The sequence below is a fragment of the Homalodisca vitripennis genome, chromosome 4 (genome assembly GCF_021130785.1).
Source record: "Homalodisca vitripennis isolate AUS2020 chromosome 4, UT_GWSS_2.1, whole genome shotgun sequence".
NCBI classification, from domain to species: Eukaryota; Metazoa; Arthropoda; class Insecta; order Hemiptera; family Cicadellidae; genus Homalodisca; species Homalodisca vitripennis.
This window is the reverse complement of record NC_060210.1, coordinates 56,498,168-56,520,411: the sequence shown is the minus strand read 5'-3', so window position 1 is coordinate 56,520,411 and position 22,244 is coordinate 56,498,168. Positions and strand designations below refer to the sequence as shown.

Below are 22,244 nucleotides of genomic sequence, written 5' to 3'. Positions count from 1 at the left end.
AAACTTATGGAAACAAGTAACATGCCAACTGAGGATGAAAATGTTGATGACCCTTCAACTGGTTACTCTCTAGTTGTTGTCAAGTATTTCTTGTATTCCGAACAATCCACAGAGTAGTTTTTCGGGGGAAGAAATTTCTGAATGGATTGATGTGGACAAAAATGAGCTCACAGAGGAGAAACTGAGTGACAAGGCCATAATACAAAGCGTTTTAACCCCGCAGGATGAACAAGAGAGAGAGGAAAGTGACGAGGAAGAGGCTGCCTCTCAAGTTACATGGGCTGATGCTTCAGAAGCCTTAAACAAATCTGTTAAATTTGCAAAGACATCCAAGCACTTTGATGCTACTGAATTATGCAGCTTCTTATTATAGAGAATAATTTTTATCAAAAGCACAATACCTCAAAAAAGCAGGTTAACATTTGTTTAATGTTTTAAGAGCCCAAATAAAGACAAGTGATGTCAATGCCATATCGTTCACAACTCCCACTCCTTCAACATCTGGGACTTCTCGCTTTGACACAGCACCAGCTTTAGCGATACCAGACAGTGATTCTGACTTAAAAGTACTGTACTGTGATTTTCTTTTTAAAAATGTGTATAGTTATCTAATGTTTGTGTAGTGTTTACAGAGTTCTTATACTAATAAACACCCAATAATAGATCATGTTCTAATGTGTATATACTTATTTATTGTATTTCCCTTGTTTAAACCATATTTTAAAGTAAAACCTTGATAATCCGGCAGATTTTATAATCCAGCATTGCCAGATCCCCGAGCTGGCTGGATTATCAAGGTCTTACTGTATACACTTTTTATTTGTATAGGTGACTTTTTGAGCCTAATTTAGTTTCTACAAAGACTGATGAATAAAAAGTACATGCACTGCAAGGACACAAACATCTTTCATTTGCCGGGCAAGAATGCTGACTTTACACTACAGACCTCTTACTGTGACATGAACCTTAACTTGAACAAAAAGTACAAAAAGAACAATAGATCCGACATTTACAAAACACATTTATAAATGTATATTACATGATTATAGTTTCCGTACCGTTTTAAAATTATTACTTAACAAGATTTGCAGCCTGTGAAAAAATTAAAGTAAACTGACAATTTCTAGCATGATCTTGCACTGAATCGTGCACCTAATTTTGACAATGAGAATGCCAATTCACCTGGGTTACACTATATTTTTTATTTTGTTATCTAGGTGACTTTGATGTTAAAAAAAATGTAAATTCTCATTTTGAGCTTCTTTGTCGTCAATTCTTTTATCTCTTCAAACTAACATGGCTTCAGATTCCAGGAGTCAAGTCCGTAACTCCATCAGATTCCAGACGATGCATTAAGAGGATGGTAAACTGGAGCTAACACAACATTCATATTAAATCAACCCTTCCCACCATGGCGATGTTGTCTTTTCAATGGAATCTGAAGCCACGTTAGTTTGAAGAGATAAAAAAATTGACAACAAAGAAGCTCAAAACAAACAATTTACATTTTTTACCATCAAAGACACCTGGATAACAAAATAAAAAATATAGAGTAACCCACTATATCATTATATAATTATAATATTATTTTCTGACTAAGTCTATTTTATCATGAATGTTGTTCATGGAGCACATTATAATGTATACATGTTGCGATACACAAAACAGCAATACTTATAATCACAACTATCTTTATCTACATACCTTGAGACCCTGCCATGGCAAACCCCCTCTGTTAAAGTACATCATGACATAACCTAAAGATTCCATGTCATCTCTTCGGCTGCAACAGAACACAATCATGAAAAAAATAAATATGGTAAAATATTAGGTATCAATTTACAATAACGTGACCATGGAAAGGTATGTTCATTTTTTTTTCCTGAAAACTACAATTTTTCCTGAAAACAATAGTGAAGAAAAAATTCGTCGGCAACGAAAATCAAAGGAGTTACGATTTTTTGAAATCTTCTGAAAACTCTGTTTTTGACAGTACCTCTGGCAATTTTACTGAAATGATGCTGACTAGTACGTTAATCCTGTCAACGATGCCTGCCCGCTGCGCAGTGCTTCGCAGTGCTTGCTCTTTTAGAAAAAAAATTAACTCGAGCTTGCAAAAGTCGAATCCCAGATCACGTGATGCCCCTGATCCTTAACCCTCCAAGTGTTGTTCGACAAAATTTTGTCGGTTATTTTCCATCCTTAACGCAATAATGCCCGAAAGGCATCAATATAATACAATAATATACTTTCCCCCCAGTTTATATGCACCTGTGATAATAATACTTGGCTATAAATGCCCAACCCATGAAAAAAAAGTCCATTTTTCATGGTCACGGTATTGTAAATAAATACCAAATATTACAATTTCATATTAAAATTTTGTTTCACAATAATAGTTACATGCAAGCCATATTTGAACTGTGTACCTATAAAATATATAATATAAATACGCAAGTAAGGTAAAAAGCATTGTTCTAAAATCCTCAATATGAAACCTCTCAACGGAACTAATATTACTTCTATCATAATAATGGTATTTGTGTTCATAATTTCATTAGCCTGTAGATAGTTGTGCTTTTATGAAACATTAAATAAATTACACACTGAACGTTTGAATCAATGACATGGATACCACTTTCTAAAACAAACTTCACTAATATTGTGTAAACAACTGATTGTAATATTTCAAATTGATACATTTTTCTAATAACTGCATAAACATTTAACTTAAATTCTATTAGGTCAAAGACTTATAATTTTTATTTGTGTTATCCCTACGCGCAACTATTTTCAATACTGGAAATAATCTACCTTTCTGATAACTAAATAGTAAAACAAAATTTATACAAATGGAGAACACAAAATTTAAAAAAGGAGATTTAGTTATTGCAAAAATTAGAGGGCACTCGGCCTGGCCAGCAATAGTTAAAAGTGTTGAACCTAAAGGGAAATCACATGTTTTTAATGTGATTTTTTACTATACCAAGGAGAAAGGCGTTTGTAGGCCAAGTGAGTTGACTCCATATGAAGAAAACAAAACAACATTTCTTCAAATGAATAAAAAAGCTAAAAATGATAACCTTTCTAATGCCATTAAAGAAATAGAAGATGCCTGTCAGATTAAAAAACATAGAAAAAAATCACAAAATTTAAGCAAGAATATCACCATGTCACCTGTAAATAGTTCAAATCATACACCCTACCCATCTACATCCACACCCTTAAATAATGAAAAAACTGTGGATAGTCACAATATCACTAAAGATGCGGCAGTGAACACAACTATTGACTTGGATTTAAATTTTCGGTTGAATGCCCTAACAGATAGGTGTATTCAATTGGATCTAAGCACAAGGCAAGATAATAATCCCTCTGAAGTGCCAGAATTAAACAAGGATCAAACAAAAGAAAGTAATAACCCGGATTTCCAAACACAAATATACTTTTAAAAGAGCTTAAATCAGCAAAAATGAAATAGATAACTTAAAAGTTGTTATCGATTTGCTTAAGGTGGACAATGAAAATGGAAAACTGACTGCAGAACTTAATGAAGCAAGGAGTGAAGTGAATCAAAAGAAACAAATATTGGTCAAAAACAGATGTTCTCGTATCAATGAAAGTAATCAGCTTGTGATTATGGCAGATAGCCATGGCAAAAATATTAGTAGTCTTGTCCAACAAAGAACTCTCAGAAGTGTTTTGTCATATGTTAGACCTGGAGCAAAGTTCAGCCAAGTCACTGATGAAGTTACAAACGTAAGAAAAAACTTAACAAAGGATGATTATCTTTTAATCGTGGCAGGGTCTAATGATGTGGAGACTTCAGGGATCAATCGTCTAACACAAAATGTGCAGGAACTAATAAAAAATACAACTGACACTAATCTTATCATAGCTACTCTGCCAATGAGACACGATCGATCGACCGACCCTTGGACTTAAAAATTTCTAAATTAAATACAGAACTGGAAAAGCTAATATTAGAATCTCCTCTAAAGCCTCAGATTTTACCCCTTCATCTTCTTCCTCGCCATTTGTTTCACAAATCATGGATTACATTTGAATAAAAGGGGCAAAGATAAAGTAGCTGAAATGATTGCTAAATTACTTCCGCAAGCTTGTAAAACTCAACATATCTGAGGTGAAAGAGTTGCCTACAAAGATGAACTGTGAAAACCCCAAAATAACTATAAAAGTAGGAAAGATTCAAGTTGTAGAGGCCGAGATGGGCGGTGTTATAGAGGAGTACAAGAATGATACATCTGTAGCATTTGCTCATGCGATCTCAAGCGATTTCCATCATTATCGACACATGTCGGCTGGTGTGGCTGTCGTATTAGGAATAAATTTGGGAGACCTCAGCCAAAGGATTGTGTTTGGGAAAGATTGGCTTGTCAAGAAATAGATGATGGAGCTGTGGGTATACAGTCTCGTGACCAAGTCTAGTTACTGTGGTAAGCCTGAACTGATAGACTACGGTGCTGCCTTCAACCAATTGACGCAAGACTTTACAACCAGGGGTCTAAAAACCCTCATCTGTTCGCCTATGGGATGTGTGAGGGACCTTATCTTGCCCGAACAATTTGCCACTAATATTGTTAATTTTCAAAACGCCACAGGCGCATCTGTCTGCATTGTGTCCTGTGAATCAACCAACAGCGAGAAGGTCACTCAGATGCGGACTCTCCCACCCTGAGTTCTTACAAAAAACTGAAGGAAGCAATCAATAACTGCCAAAACAACACTCCAAGACCACAAGTAGAGTATCCAGAGCCTCAACCAGAAGACCCAGAACAATTTTTTCCAAATGTACAACCGGTTGAGCCATCTTTAAACTTTCAAAAAATTTATTGCACAAAACCCAAATAATTAATAAACTAAAAAATATAAAAATTTTTCATCAAAAATATTCAACATTTTACAGTCACGCAGAGAGCAATTAGAAGTTATTTTGACAGAATTAAATCCAGACATAATAGTTTTAAACCGAACATAATATGAATAACATTGAGCTGGAACGATTTAATCTTCTAAATTATTTCCAAACTACAAATTATACACGCAGCAGCACTACAACAGGAGGCGGCGTAGTTATCTTGGCCAAAGAGAGTTTAAAGATGAAACAACTGGTTTCCACAAAAATAGATGTACTGTGTCAAGATAAGTTTGTTTGAATGCTGTAGTGCTAGATTTGAAACAGACAAGCTTAGCTTTTTATTGGTAGGAATATACAAAACCCCACAATTCGAAAATTCAGAGTTTTTTAATTTCGTCTGAATAACTTGTTTGAATTTTTAATATCTAAAGGAAAGTATGTCATCATCATGGGTGATTTCAATATTGACATCCTTAAAAATACAAATGAATCAAAAGAGCTAAAGAATATTCTTTTATAAGAAATGGAATGAAGTATTTAATTGACTTCCCAACTAGAGTCACTGCCACGTCTAAGACATGTATTCGATAATATAATAACTAATATAAGTATGGATCAGTTAAAAGTTGAAGGAGTGGTAACTGCACTATCAGATCACGATGGACAAATAATAGAACTAATGAATTTTCAAAACAATACAAATAATCAAAAATTTAAAATTTTGGACACGAAATTTCTCTCTAGATAACATGAATTTATTTAAATCACTTTTAGAAAAAGAAAATTGGCTAACCCTTTTTGAATCGTCTATCGAAAATAAATACAACACTTTTCACAACATATTTTTCAATATTATTTTAATTTATTCTTTCCCGAAAATTCTAAAAAAATCCAACAAAAAACAAAAAAACATGGATTTCAGAAGAACTAAAGGAAGAGAAAAATAATCTCATCCATCTAAAACAAATTAGCTAGAAACTCAGGCTTAGAGATGTTTTAAGAGAGGTCTTAAGAATAAAAATCAACAATATAAATGTAATTTAAATGAATGCAAAGCGAAGTTTTTTATGATGAAAAGATTAAAAACTCTGAAAACATAGGTAAAACCTCATGGGAAATCATAAATAAAGAAACAAAGAAAACTTCATCCAAGGTAGCAGAGAAAAGTTATGTTTTAAAGTCTGATAAGGGGAGTGTTTCAGACCCTAGCCAAGTGGCAAATAGTTTTAATAATTATTTTGTTAATATTATTGAAAACCTGTTAAGTGGTATGCCCCCAACTCATGATGAAGATATAACTCCTACCAAAATTCCCGAATTTAGGTGTCCCCCATTAGATGAAAAAGAGGTAAATGATATCTTGAACTCTCTAAAAAACAAGTGGTCTAGTGGGTACGATGAGGTCCCCATTAAAATCATTAAATTTGCAAAGGACCCCTTAATAAAACCCTTAGTACATTTAATAAATGCTTCTTTCATCTCAGGGATTTTTCCTAGTCAACTAAAAATTTCAAAAGTGATACCAATCTTTAAAAAAGGTGAGGAAACTGAAATTCAAAATTATCGGCCGATATCCATTTTACCATCAATTTCTAAAATTTTTGAAAAAGCAATGTATTTAAGACTAGTGACACATTTAGAAAAATATGATCTTTTTGACTTTGAACAACATGGGTTCCGAAAAAACAAATCTACCATTACTGCTTTAATTTGCTTTAGAGAATCAATTATCGAATCAATGGATAGGAAAAATAAAGTAGCTGGAATCTTCATGGACTTGTCAAAAGCTTTTGACAGTATTTCCCACATTAAAATGATACAAAAATTGAACAAATTAGGAATAAAAAATTATTATTTAAAGTGGTTTGAATCCTATTTAACAAACAGACAACAATTTGTAGAAATAGCCAAAGTAAACAACAACCAAATTTTGAAATATAAATCAAAACCAGAAATAACTAAGTATGGGGTACCCCAAGGGTCAATTTTAGGCCCATTGTTATTTATTGTTATAGATATAGTCTGATGAATTGTGACACTATTTATTGTATTTCAATGTACAAATATGAATAAAGATTATTTGAATTTGAATTTGAACATTCAAAGAAGAGACTACCTCATTCACAGAATTTGATCGATAAGACCATGTTTGTATCAAATTAGTTGTAACAACACTGAAGGTACTTATATTCTTATCCTAAAATATTCACCTCTGAAATGGGTTGTAAATTTGTGAGACAATGTTATAGACAATATATCTCTAAATTGCTTTTGACAGATCTCGCAACACTAATTCACTTATTAGAATTAGTTTCTGTCTAACCCATCACAAATGACCTTAACAAACAGCTACAGCCCCTAGACAGGACCACCATCAATCGAAATACAAAGTTTCTAATAACCCTGTCCTGCTGAGTGCAAGATAGGAATATTCAAGTACCTCTCATATTTTTATATAAATAAAAATCAGAATGAAGCATTTTTAAAGGAATTTAGTTAACCTAGTATCGTATAATAACGGAATAACTGATTTTTTAGCATGTTTCCTCGAACAGTAATAATTTTTTTACATTAATGTATAATAAATTAGCCACATGTTCAAACGTTAAACACAATGTTTCCTGTTATATCATACAGTACTTGAATAACGTAACATTTTTTTATTCTTATTATTATGCTTTACTAACCATTCCTAATCTTATCTTTGTTTACTAACCATTCCTAATCTTATCTTTGTTTACTAACCATTCCTAATCTTATCTTTGTTTACTAAGCATTCCTAATCTTATCTCTTTTATTTTTCATTTCAATTTCAAATATTTCAAAAGTTTTGAACTGAAAACAATTATGTATGAGCTAGGAACATACCTCTGTTCGATACCAAGATGAGCATTGATGGAAGCATAGCGAGCTGTGCCGGTCAGATTCTTGTCTTCCCGGTAGCTGATGTGTTGACGTGTACGTGTATCCCGAAATTTCTTTGCTAACCCAAAATCAATCAGGAACAGCTGGAATTGCATAACAAACATTTCAGAGATCATATAAGTAACACAAATCCAATACCTAAAATTAGTGTTTTTAATGCTTAGAGCACTGGATATCAATTTATGTTCTCCCTAGCGTGCAATTAGTTTCTGAAAATTCATGTTAATATGTCAATATTTTCTTCATGTTTTTCAATATATAATGTTTCAGAAACTTCAAGTTCTTGTTTATAGACTGATTTGAATAATTTGAAATTTTTAAAGATGTGATTGGATTCTAAAAACATGAAGTAAAACATATTGAACAATGATTTTGGACCGATTCAAAATTGACCTTTACTCTAAAAAATATAACTAAATCCATTTTGACCAAAACTTTCATATGTATATTTATTCAACTATATTTTTTTTATGTAAAAATATGTATAATGTTTTAAATCATTTTAATTTACACATGACAATGCCATCTTTGATGTTGAAAAGTCTTTTATAAAGGCGTTAACAATTGTACAGCATAAACCGCATTTCCATTCAATCGTTATATTAACATAAAAATTGTGGAAGATTTTTTAACATTGGTTTGTGAATGGAAACTTTCATTATGTGTACAGGAATTTCACTTAGAAAATTATAATTAGTGTTAAAATTTAATTCTAACTAGAACACAAATCTGTCATAAAATCCTATATAATTTGTTACAATAACTATTGGATAGATGGATACAAAGATTAGTGATGCTGCTATAATCAATGATGGAACTACTAGCAGACAACAGACAGTCATGTAAGTGTTGAGATGTGCGAAGAAAGGCCCAAGTGGGTCACTCAGTAGCCTACACTTTCCCTGTTGTACCCTGCTTGCATAACAGAGACCCAGTTTCTCCATCCCAGGCCAAAATGTAATGTTTTTTTCATACAGCTTCACAGTTTTTTGGATTGCCACTTTTGAATGGCTCTCATTAATAATAATTTGTATACTACTGAGCTGCAGGATTAAAATTAATATGGTTTAATCAGGTCAAAATAGTTTAAAATATTTTAAACATTGTTGTAAATATATGTAATTATATCATTCAAAATACACTGTTTCCAACTAAAAGATATTTCTACACACATACTACAACATTTTTGTTCAACTGACAAGACAACTGATACAACTTTTAGAATTTAATATTTTACATATTTACACAATATTAGTCTGTAAATATTCTGAAAAATTTTACAGTGAGACATGACTCAGAATGACCAACAAATCATCAGTCACTGTTAAAAAATGTTAAACTCAGATGGGATAATATTGACATAATCCATGTCCACTGAAATGATATAAAACCAAGTTTAACAATTTATTAAAATAGTATAATTTCCAAAGAAAAGAAATTTGAGGTGGTGAAAAACCATAATAAGCACTAAAATTATTAAAGTGTTTGGGTTTTGTTATATTTCATTTAGTCCCTTGGAGACCGGGGGAAATCAGGGTTTTTGGTGGTGGGAGATAGCACACCATGGAGGGGTAGGTGTAAGAGAAGGGAGGATAACATGGTTATCTACATTCACAAAAAAATAATCAAGGAATCTGAGCGAGAAGAATAGATAATCAATTGTGCTTGATGGTAATTTGAGTTTTTCTGTACTTTTACCTGATTTTCTTCATTTTGGTTCCAGTTTTAAAATTTATTATGAGTTTATTCAAATTTTTTAGTTCTTGTTGTTTTGATCTTACTTACTATTGTGCAACTTCTTTGGGCATCTAAGTTTTGACTTAATCATTTCTTGATTGGTTGCATTGTGGTGCATAGTACATTTCAAAAGGCAGATGCTGTTCAGTGTGTTTTTTTTTTCTTTTTGTGGTGCTAGTGGTTATTGAGTGACATATTCTTCTTTAACAATCAACAAAATCAAATAAAATAGCTCAAATAAATATTTACCCTTACCTATGCAAACACACAGTATTCAGACACTCTATACATGAGCTATGATCATGTTTAAAAGTTCCTGTACTGTATGTGGTTCATTACATAGAATTAGTGTAACAGGAACTTCACCTTAAAACATCAGGATTGTGTATTATTTACACATAGACTACTGCACAATGTTTACAATGCTTGGAGTTTTTTTAAATGTTAAACCCCCCCCCCCCCCGAGCATCCATCATCAATATTTTTGATGACTCGAACTTTCACTAAAAGTCATCCTAAAAATTTTTATGATAAACATCGATCGCTTTAAATTTATTTTAACAAAGCTAATACAGGTTAAATCGCATTATAACCTTTACAGTTTAAAAGCCCGTGAGTTTTTCTTTATGTTAAGTGGTCTTTAATTTGTAAAAAAAGTAAAAAAAAGTAAAAAGTAAAGAATGTCTTATTTTACCAGGCGAAGTTAGGGCTAAGAAGCCCTCTCTAACACTTAACACTCAAATTTGTCATAGTCTGTAACGAACATTAGTCTCCATCGTTTTGATTAGCTGTTTTCAAGTGATGCATTGTTTGTTTCTTTTCAATTCCTTGTTATGTAGTTACTAATTGCTAGAAATGATACTGAATGTAAATATTGTTTAGGGTTTTCATAAAAGATATTCCCTATTGTAACTTTCCTACGTTTATGTAAAGATTATGAATTACCAAAAAACATACAGCAATGTATATTTCTGTGTTCATGGGAAATTTTGCTCCAAGTAAGGAATTCTAAATGTATTGCTATATGTTGTTAATATACACTGTTTATCATTATATATTTCTATCTTCAGAACAAAATTTCCTACAGTTTAGATACTCTGCACTTCGATTATGTGTAATATTTTTAATACGTGTGTATACTTCATTGCATATTTTGTTTTTTTTCTAAAATAAGGAATTTGTTTTTCTAACTTCATACTTACAGTGTCAAAGCACAGTTCTTGCAAAAAAAGTTGTATATAACACTATATAATAGTTACAATTTAGATTTATTATAAATTGCACAAGGAGAGCCTGCAAACCTCACGAAATGACTACATTACACAAACTATGATGGACACATGATCCAAAATAGCACTTCCAAGTCTTACCCTGACTATTAATTTATTCATATTTGTTACTATTCTACACAACTCATGGTATCTTTATAAAAATATTTGGGAATTACCAACTTTAAAACTGAAAACATGCAAAACTTTTGTTGGAAAATTGTTGCTGTATTACAGTGATAAGACTTGAACAATATTCTAACGATTTCCTATAGAAGAAAAGAGCAATTAAATATTAATCACCCTGTAGATTTCAACTTACTTTATTACAGTGTCTGCCAATGCCCATGAGGAAATTGTCTGGCTTGATGTCACGATGGATGAAAGACTTGCAGTGGACATACTCGATGCGGCCGATCATCTGGTCTGCCAACATAAGCACTGTCTTGATGGTGAACCGGCGTGAGCAGAAGTTGAACAGGTCCTCCAAGGAAGGTCCCAACAGGTCCATCACCAGTACATTGTACTCCCGCTCCTGTCCAAACCATCTGTGGAAGATTAAAAAAACTTGTATTAAAAAAACATAGCTAACAATACGTGCAAGCTGTTCAAAATGAATGCCAGAGCCCAAGACCCTCAATTTTGTTTTCCTTCAAAAATTATTTCTATAGAAAGTACAGTTATAAAAATTTACAAAAATGTTCAACGATGTATTTTTATCTATATTATTTTCAGTCAGTGTCACCACGCACAATTACTTCACTAGAAAATGATTCATCCAAATCAAATAAAACTTCATCCATATGTATCATACTAACATTGACATCTGATTCAGTAGCCAATACATTTCCTAATGCCACTACTCAAATTAACATTTATTGAGAAATGTAAGTTTGATTATTTACTCAAAAATAAAAATAATGAACCTATTAACATAGGCCAACCTGGAGATCCACAAATGTTCAATCAATTCATTTAAACCTTAAAAAAACTTCCACATTTTTTATTTCATTAATTGATAAAACGCTACACAAACATTTATTTATACATTCTAAACAATGAAAAATATAAGTGATAAATGCAAAAAGATACAAATAATAAATTAGCACTAGTATTGATAATGGTGTAACAACTGAGACGATGAGTAATTCTCATCTACTAGCCGAGTCAGTGGTTGTGCAAAAATAAAATACTAGTTCAACGTCTTCAGTGAATATACTGTTGCTTAGAGAAGTTCTTTGTTTTCATATAATATTAATAACTTCAAGACAACGATAAAGCAAAAAAATATGTATTATTTACTTTAATTAAGCTATTTTTGATGCATTAGACATTTTGGGACTTTACGAAACATAATCTATACAAATTACTATTATATCAACATTTATTTCCTTACAGGCTATTGTAACTGAAAGCCAAGAATACACCCTTTTAAACAACGACACACACTATTGTGTACAACGTAAACGTTTGGCAGGGAATTTTAATAAACAAACGGTAACTTTTACGTGTTTGGAAACTAGTTCAAAACACTTTAATGACAAATTTTATGTAATTATATAATGTTTTACAGTATAATATGAAACCTTGGATCTTTATCTTTAAATGTACGTATGTTTTAGTTAAATGTAAAAATATATTTGTTGTAAGAGATCATATTGCAACACAGTTAATCTGGCGAAAATAGCTTACTGCCATTTGAAAATGTAGCTGGTACGTCGATAATCATCACTTAAAGCCAGTTGCTGGATTAAGTATTAGATCTAAAAGACCACGTTACTATCCAACTTTTACTATAAATTTAAAGACTGATATAAATCTCACGTTAGTTCACCTTTTACAGAAGTAGGCTTCTGTGATCTGTGATATATATTTTCTTGATCGGAGCACAAGGCAAAATCAAGTATGGAACAAAACATACTAAGAACAAAGTAAATTACAATAACCATAAATATATACTGTTACATGTTCTTAATCGTGGCAAAGAGGTAAAATACGCAAACTACATTGGCGTCGGAAATATAATTCATTTAAACAAGCACTGCAACGCTTACTAAATTGAGTAACTGCAGTTGAGATATGAAATTAAAAATGACTTTATTTTGAGGCAGAGTTAGGGCTATTTTAGCCCTCTCTTCCACTCAACCTCGAGATATTATACAACCCTGTAAAGATATGATACAATGTAGTCTGAGATATTATACAACCTGGAATAGATATGAGACAATGTAGTCTAACTTTCACTTTACATTTAAAGACTGTTAGGAAACATAAATTACTTGTCTTTTGACAAAAATAAGCTCCTCATAGTTGTGAATGTACATATTTTCTTGATCCGGAAAGAGGCAAAATCAGCTTTAAAACAAAAAATACTAAGAACGAAGTAAATAAAAATAAATAGGCTATACACTTTTTACCATATTTTCTTGATCGTGGAAAGAAGGCAAACTCAATGTTGGCATTTCAAATATAATTCACTATAACTAGAAGTGCTTAAACAGGTGCAAGACCTTAGAAATTGTGTACGAAACCGCAAATAACTGCCAGTGCTATTACAGTTTTGTTTTGAAAATTTAATAGTTCATATTATTTTATGTTTTTTTCTTTATAAAAGATTAATAAATAACTATAGGAGTTTATACCACATATATATACACACACACAGGAATCCATACAAGAAGAAGAACATACCCATACAACTTTGATAACTTTCAATAAACATAATATAAGTCAATAAATTTTAAATTAAGATAAACTAGCAACCTATTTTAGAGTTAACATTAACAAAAAACTAATTATCATACATATAAGATAAAAATACATAAACTATTGTAAAATTGAATCATCAGACAAAATAAAGTAATTTCTTTAGACCAAATACCACAGAATACATTAAATCTTAATATCAAAAACAAGGAGATTGTTATAATACAAAGTAAGTTTACAACACCTGGAGTTATAAAGTGAATTTAGATCAGCTGGTGACTTTACAATAATGGAATTTATTCTTTTGGAATCATGACAATATGAGACAGAAAAGAACGATTTTCGCCAAGAAATTTATTAAAAAACACAAAGTTAATCAACATTTGATTTATAAAATACAGAAATACATTTTATTATTTGTGTTAAATTGGTGAATTTCGATTTTTGTAAAACAACAGAATAGACGTTTATTAGAGGATGAACAATTGAATATTGGATGGCAACCAGAACTCTCAGATCTTAAGCCGCGTTTACACTGGAAACAAAACATGTTTATAAACAGTGTTTCGGAACAATGTTCCTCAAATCGAAGAATAACTACTTGGAACAATGTTTATAAACAATGTTTCGGAACAGAAATTCGGTGTTTCTCCACATGTTTCTTGTTTCCCGTAGAAAGCGGTAAGATCAAAGGGTGTTTATGTTTATAAACATTGTGGAATGTTTCGGAAACACAAGACGTTTAGATATAGGAACATTGTTGAGAAACATAAATCATCAGGTCTACCAAAAATTTTTTATGCGTTTTGTTGGTAGAACAAGTTGTCAGTATGTTTTTTTCGATGGAATGAAAACAATAGTTTCATACAAAGTCAAGAATTCCAAAAATGTGTTGCTTCTATCGACTTTTCATGAAAAGCCATCAATTGATGAAGACTCAAAAAAACCTCTAATCATTGAGACAAACAACGCAACCAAAGGTGCAGTTGATACTTTGGATCAAATGTGCCATGAAATGACAAGGCGCAAGACGCAGCCGAAAGACGAGGCGGTGGCCATCATGTGTATTTTTTGGCATGATAAATATCATGCTAGTAAATTCCTATGTTATTTACACTAGTAACATGGTGAAAATGGGCCCGAAACCGCTTTCATGGAGAAACTTTGCAATGTAAATCCAATATGACCTCATCACACCATGGCTTCAGCACCGTATGAATTACCCAAACATGCCAAGAAAACTCTGCCAATCAATTGCTGAAATAATTAAGGCACCCCTTCAAACAAACAAAGTTAATGCCCCTCAACACCCTCGTCGAACAATTTGTGGAATATGTCCATCAGCAAAACGGAGGATGACGTCAATCTTTTGCTGCCGATGTGCCAAGCCAATCTGTGCCGAGCATCGCGGAAGATGCTGTGTCCATTGTATAGATGAGATTTAACCATAGACTTAGTTTTAAAAAGGTTTACTAAGCTGTATTATAAGTGTTTATACGCAATTAAATGGCATTTTTGTACAATAAAATGTATATGTACATTTTTTGAATCCTGTCGTAATTTTTACGATTCGTTAGCTTTAACGTAACTTTTTGAATACGTTAGCTCTCTAGGGTTAAGGTCTTTGAATAGGTCACTTCCACTATAAACACCTCGTGACGCAAGTGAAGGCCTTACCCAGAACCTCCTGGGTTCTCTGTCACATAACAAAACACAGGTAGCGGCAGCTAGAAGAAGAACATCCTCCTCGTCAGACGACATCTTCAAGAGTGGCTGTTCTAAAATGTTTAGGAACATTGTGTGCAAAATATTTCATGATAGTAGCAAAATATAAACAAAGTTTTGTTTCCAGTGTAAACGCGGCTTTAAAGGATTAACTTTGCCAGTATTAAATCCACACTAAACCAACAAGGATGATTGGAAGATGAATAAGTGTCAATGGAACACACAAAGTAAAACTGGATTTGAACTCAAGTAAGATATAGGTACCCAATTTATGATTACAAATATTTCAAAATTCAAACCTATTTTTTTGTATAAATTCAAATCTAACATGTACCAAAACCTTTTCTATATTGGATATAATTTTTTTTATGTGCCCATGGCAGTATAATTCACGAAACCCTGTATCATATACGTGACAAATAAAATCAATAATAATTGTAAATCAAATGTTTATTTATTTATATCAATAGCTAGTTAAGCAAGGGCAAAGAACGAGTTAATAAATAAATAAAGCAAAAGAACAATTAATAGTACTAGACAATTCTAAAATAGACAGAAACTATTCCTAAGGCTATTACAGTCTATATTTTAGAGTAAAAACAACATCAACTGCCCAAAATTTTATTTAAAAGGCTTGCATTTTTTAATCATACATAAATACAAATAATCGTGCTATTCTTGGTGTATAGCACGATTATTTTTATTAGATAGTGGTATTTTAAAACACCAAATGAAATATAACAATAACACGGTCACAAGTAGAATAGCTGGATAACCAACTCTAAACATTTCACAATAATAGCGAGACTAAGCTGATTATCTACAGGTACTGACGTCACGGTATAAACAACAAGGAGGACAAAATGTTTATTTATTTATATCAATAGCTAGTTAAGCAAGGGCAAAGAACGAGTTAATAAATAAATAAAGCAAAAGAACAATAAAGTACTAGACAATTCTAAAATAGACAGAAACTATTCCTAAGGCTATTACAGTCTATATTTTAGAGTAAAAACAACATCAACTGCCCAAAATTTTATTTAAAAGGCTTGCATTTTTTAATCATACATAAATACAAATAATCGTGCTATTCTTGGTGTATAGCACGATTATTTTTATTAGATAGTGGTATTTTAAAACACCAAATGAAATATAACAATAACACGGTCACAAGTAGAATAGCTGGATAACCAACTCTAAACATTTCACAATAATAGCGAGACTAAGCTGATTATCTACAGGTACTGACGTCACGGTATAAACAACAAGGAGGACAGATAAGACTACAGAACACTGTCTCGGAATCCAATGTATTCAATAGTTCCTTCCTTAATCGCGTGGGTCCTTTTAATTTCGCATTATTACAAACTAAAGAAACACCGGCTAAGCTTATTAAACTGAAATGGTGTTTTTTACCAATTAGAAAGTAATACCTCAAAAAATATGTGATTCTTGCTAGTTCTTGAATATATTATATATATATATATATATATATATATATATATATATATATATATATATATATTAGTGAGTACAATCCTTAATTAACTGCAATCAAACTTCACATTGTAATACATATGTGCTGATATTTTGTTTTAATGCAATTCAATCAAAGCTAAGTGGCGGATATATTATATGTTATGCATGTATTAGAGTTTTTAATATGTGACAATCAAAACTTACGGAAAACACTAGACAACTAGTTGTTAGTGTTTTAACAATTGTTTTTACTTTTTACCAATTTATGGTTTTGTCTTAGTTTTTCCCCTGGTAGCAGAGAAAGCACACCGTTCTGTATTTGAAAACAAAACGTGTCAAGCGCACATTTACAAATCAATAAGCAATGTTCATTTGATTATCTGCCGTATCAAACGTCTTATCCACATTTATGGGGGCACTTAGCATCAATATCTAGTCTGCAGTAATTGCTACAGTTATATTCATTCACGTGCGAGGTATATACTTGTTATTTTTCTTAATTGTCTTCATGGCACAAGTTATGCTTCCCAGATTAAAATTTAAAATGTTCCAATGTCTACTAGCAAGAATTCACCACCAGTTCGCGACTAGTCGCATCAACTTTCTGTTGGCGGTCGGTCGGTAGCTCGACGACGACAAATTCTACCCAAAAGATAATGTTTTGGAGATAACGCACCGAACAAACAGACGGACTTGTGAGTGTGGTCACAGTGAAAGTGTTAGGGGAGGGGGAGGGCACCGGTACCATATGGCCGACGTTGCCCACCTACGGTGACCTCTAAACCTTGTTGGCCCGGCCGGTCCACATCCGCTCCCGAGCCCCGACTTGTCACTGCCACCGGGACGGCTCGGCTCAGACGAGTTCTTTGTTTATTAACTTATGGCGTAACTACGGCAGCGTTCCATTATTTTACATACAGTTGATTGCTATTATTATAATACACGTTTGAACCCCATTTGTTTAAGTTTTCATAACAATGTGTTAATTTATTACTATTATTACCTTCCCATACTTATAAGCAGTACTTATTCAGAAACATATTTAAGTCACCCAATTCTAAAAAGGTGTATACTTTATATTCTAAAGTATGTTAAGTTGGAAACAATGTTATAAGTATTAGTAAATTAAGAAACTGCGAAGTACGAGTACATGCTAACAGTAATTTCATTTACAAATTACCACAACGTTTATTTGTATTTAGAAAATGACTAGTTTAGGAATTTTCCTAAAGTATGAATATATGTTCGAGATTTTTTAATTTTAATATATTTAAATTTTCTTCAGGACAAAGGAAGACCTTATTAATTCCTTTAAGGTCATAACACTCTTCAATTTTGTATTTTTGTGCTCAGCAGCATGTTTGGCCAATGGCTTCTCCCTACATACATAGTTTCATTAAATTTGTATAAGTGGCAATAGTAATGTAATGGTAGCACATTCACCCGGCAAGTGAGATCCGGGTTCGAGTCCCGGAGGAGCAAGTACTTTTTGTGATTCAATGTTTATTGAAATTATTATTGGTATTATATATATAATTAAATAAGGCTATTGCCATTCATACAAATTTAATGTATACATATATATGCATATGTAAATAACACACATAAAACGCATGTCTACATACATACAGCCAGTATAATCTAAATGTTGGAGACATTAATAAGTGACTTTTCAACACAAACCACAATTAAGCCATTAAGGATCTCATAAATCGAGTTTGTTAGATTTGTAAACCCAGCTAATGAATGAGGTGATAGTGGAAAGTTTGTTGCTAGCCTGTTTGTTGATGCAACCGAGGCGTTCGACACATTGATATCGACATCGATATCCATGGTGTGATGTGGTTTGTTCACATCGATATCCATGGTGGAGGTTTCGTTTGCGCGCGCGCTTTGTGATTTTGAAACATTTGTGAAAATACACATGTAGGAGACACATCTTAATACAATTAATGTTCTCACTGAATTTTCCAAAATTATACAAATACCTGCCTACCCACTGAAAACAAAGTGTAATTCAGGTCAAAAATGTGTTCTTTTGCTGTACCAATAGGTGACCATAAGTCACATACCAGAAAAAAACCAGTACATTTTTAAATGCTCTAAAAAGATCTTTCAATTTCAAAAAATCCCAACATAATTTTGGTACTATACACGTAAATCCATATAACTTTAATTACATGACAGCTAACGGAAATGCAAGAAAGCTTTGTAGTATTGCAATATGAACCTTGAATATATTTCATTTGTTTCACTGTATACTTTTTTCCACACGTGTAAGGTATAAATTTACTGTGGATCTCTCACATTGTCAATGGTGCAGTTTAAATTGTAATACTTTAGTAACAGTGCCGCTTCCATATACACGTCACGTGTTTCAATATAAAATCGCGTGAAGAGAGTGGACGCGTGTTGAGGAACGTGTGCCGCGGTGTTGTGGTGGTGGCGGGCGGGGAGGTCCAGAGGTATAAAAATAGCCCGGCGTGTCGTAGCATTCAGTGGAAAACACAGAGACACGGCGTGCAACGCTTCTAGTGTCATCACTACCGCGAATATTCCATACTCGATACTGTATGAAATACTTTACTGGAAAAGTGAAGGCATATTAACATTATCGATATAAGTTACTTATTGTAACAAATCTGGTTTCAAGGAGAATGCACCAGAACCATTGTTTTCAAGAATTAAGCTAATACAAATTGGAGAAGCAGGAGTGAGAAACATCTATGTACATAACAATTGTGATCGGTTCCATGCGTTTGTACTGTCAGCCTGACGTCACAGAAAGAAGCGCAATAAAAAGCACACAATCTTTGTTGTGTACTGTGGCTCAATAATTGTATTAAGCAACACAATCTTTGTTGTGTACTGTGGCTCAATAATTGTATTAAGCAGTCATTTATGAATCATTACTATTTCGTTGGTTTAAAGTGATTAGTTGGTAAGATTATTATTGGTAGCACTGTCAAATACGTTTTACGCTTATCGTTATGATGTAAGGTGAGGTCACGATCTAATTTTAAATATTGATATACAAACTTCCGGTCAAACCAGCTAAGTTAATTGGAGGAGGAGCGAGGCCCAAGTCACCAGTGTTCACGGCCAAGAAGCTGGAAACATCCATCCACCAAAATCTTTCACCAACATTTTCTGTTAGTAATAAAATGCTGTTCTTGTACGTATATCTACAGGAGTTTGATGGGGTGATATAACACTGTACTGTACGCAAACCTGTGTGACAGGTAACCATTATGGGACGTCAACTCAATCTGAATTACAAAAAATGTGCGCATGATTAATCAAACATGTATGTGAATACAGTTCTTATACTATCCTTACAAAAATACGGAAATAAAAGAATCCGGTTTATCCGGTTTGTATGTAGAGGGGTGCCCTTACAGTATTTATACATAGAACAGCTAGAAATTCTGTTTGTTATCTCTGGAAATACACTACAGTAATAGCAGAACAGATAACGTGGCTTTAAAATGTTTGTTTGTTTACACTATCGACGATTGCGCAACACATAACTAACTGGCCACGGATGAAGGTTGCTGCGCGAGTTGCAGAACCACCCATCACACTCAAGTCAGCCAGCCACTATCTTCTTATGTTGGATAAAATTGTCGTTGAAGTAATGAATTAATCTTTGCTATACTGGGTAATATATTCAGAACACACTACGAAAAAATACAGAGAATGCACTATAATTTAGCAAGAAGTAAATTTAAAAATCTACTAAAATTTCATCTTTTGATTCAGAACTATTTGTTTAAATGTCATGCTGAATCTGTCCCACTTCCTCAACGTGCTTATAACAATACATTCATGTTATGTAATATTTATTGAGACCTTGGTTTTTTTTTTTCAAACAAAATTCACCCTGCTTCAACTAAGCTTGACACGTTTTAGGGGCAGAGCGAGTATTATTATAATATAGCAATATGTCTGGAAACTGCTTAGTATTTGCTAACCTACTTTATTGTGCAAAATAATAAATCATGATACGCCTTCACTGGGTAAACTCTGTGCAAAGTTTCTAAATTTAATCTGCTATGATTTTAAAATTATTAAGGTGTTTTCCGACATCATACATACACACCTGTATATGGAAACATAGCTCCAGACTGTGCTCGAGTTAGGCGTGTACTATCTCACAATTAATATTTAATCTGATTATTCACAAATATTTTTAACGTTTCCCATAACAAAAACAGTTACAAAAAACTCCTCAAAAAAATGCTTCTTTTAATATTTAGATAGAAGCAGTAATAATAAGCAGTAAAGAAGGGTACATATTTCACCCATGTCGTCTTACGAATTTTAGTTCACGTTTGTAAAACATTGCATTGTTATTTTATGCAAAATTTTTATTAATATTTATAAATCTTACGGGTAGTTTGATTTTAATAAACGATATTTAAGTTGTACTTATAAATAATGCTAAGGTAATTTTTTACCGTAATAAAATATGGAGTTGTTTTTGTCAAAACAAAAAAGGCATAATTTGATAAATGCAAAAGTTTAACTCAAATTGTACAATTTTACATTTTTAAAGCCTATTGAATTAGACAGTACACCACAGAACAGTAAGGAAATATTTTATTATTAAACAGTGTGTTAAAGAGTATTCCAACAGTTCTTAGTGTTCATTTGCAACACCACTTCATGCAGAGTATAAGGAACTCGTGAAAAAGCAAAGTTAGCATGAAATGGCGCAACAATAATAAGGTTTCACGAGTTGACTCATCAGTGTTCGCTTGTATCGTATCTAGACAACTCATCCCTACTTGTCGCTTGTAGGCTGTTGTGCAACCCGCACCACACCTGTCACACTTCTTCGCAGCGAACGAACAACACTATTAATATGCGACACAAAAAAAACTGTGTTGAAAATTACACTTTGGACTTATCCTACCAGTCTAATCGGTGTCAACTTACATGTTACAAATGAACTCTTATCTTGGAAACTTAAGCGTATGCACAATAATCACGAAACTATACGTACCACACTTCACATACAAAACTATTCTGTTGTGCTGTCATTATAACAAATATACAAAATAACATATATTTGGCAACGAGAACTGAACAATTTTGGTAAAAATAAAAGATTTCAAACGTTTAACCAATTAAATCTCTATTTCACAACGCGTACAAACATGAAAGTCGGAGCAATGGCTAGCTGCGCACACTGCATTCAATTCGTTACACAATAGCATCTACTACATCTCTAAGGACGAAGAAAAGAAGGATTCGCCTATGCAAAACAAAAATAACTATTTGGGCGCTTATACCCTCCAACCTTAGATCGTTTCACAATATAGCCACTCGACAAAGGATCGCCACAGGATGTAAATTGTTTTACATCGCTAAATGACTGTGCATTGTGCAATCGTTAGGATGCTTTATTTCACAATATAGCCACTCGACAATATGATCGCAACAGGATGTTAACTGTTTTACATCGCTAAATGACTGTGCATTGTGCAATCGTTAGGATGCTTTATTTCATAATATAGCCA

The 22,244-nt window shown here is 32.7% G+C and overlaps 1 protein-coding gene across 2 annotated transcripts in view; it reads right to left on the bottom strand.

The window, feature by feature from the left end:
- Positions 1-22,244, bottom strand: part of LOC124359333 (casein kinase I) — a 79,649-nt gene that overhangs the window by 17,560 nt on the left and 39,845 nt on the right. For both annotated transcript variants that reach the window (XM_046811998.1, XM_046811997.1), the window contains exons 3-5: positions 11,132-11,357; positions 7,748-7,887; positions 1,705-1,783 (exon numbers count right to left, since the gene is read on the bottom strand). In XM_046811998.1, coding sequence (XP_046667954.1) covers positions 1,705-1,783; positions 7,748-7,887; positions 11,132-11,357 — 445 coding nt within the window. The remainder of the gene's footprint in view (positions 1-1,704; positions 1,784-7,747; positions 7,888-11,131; positions 11,358-22,244) is intronic.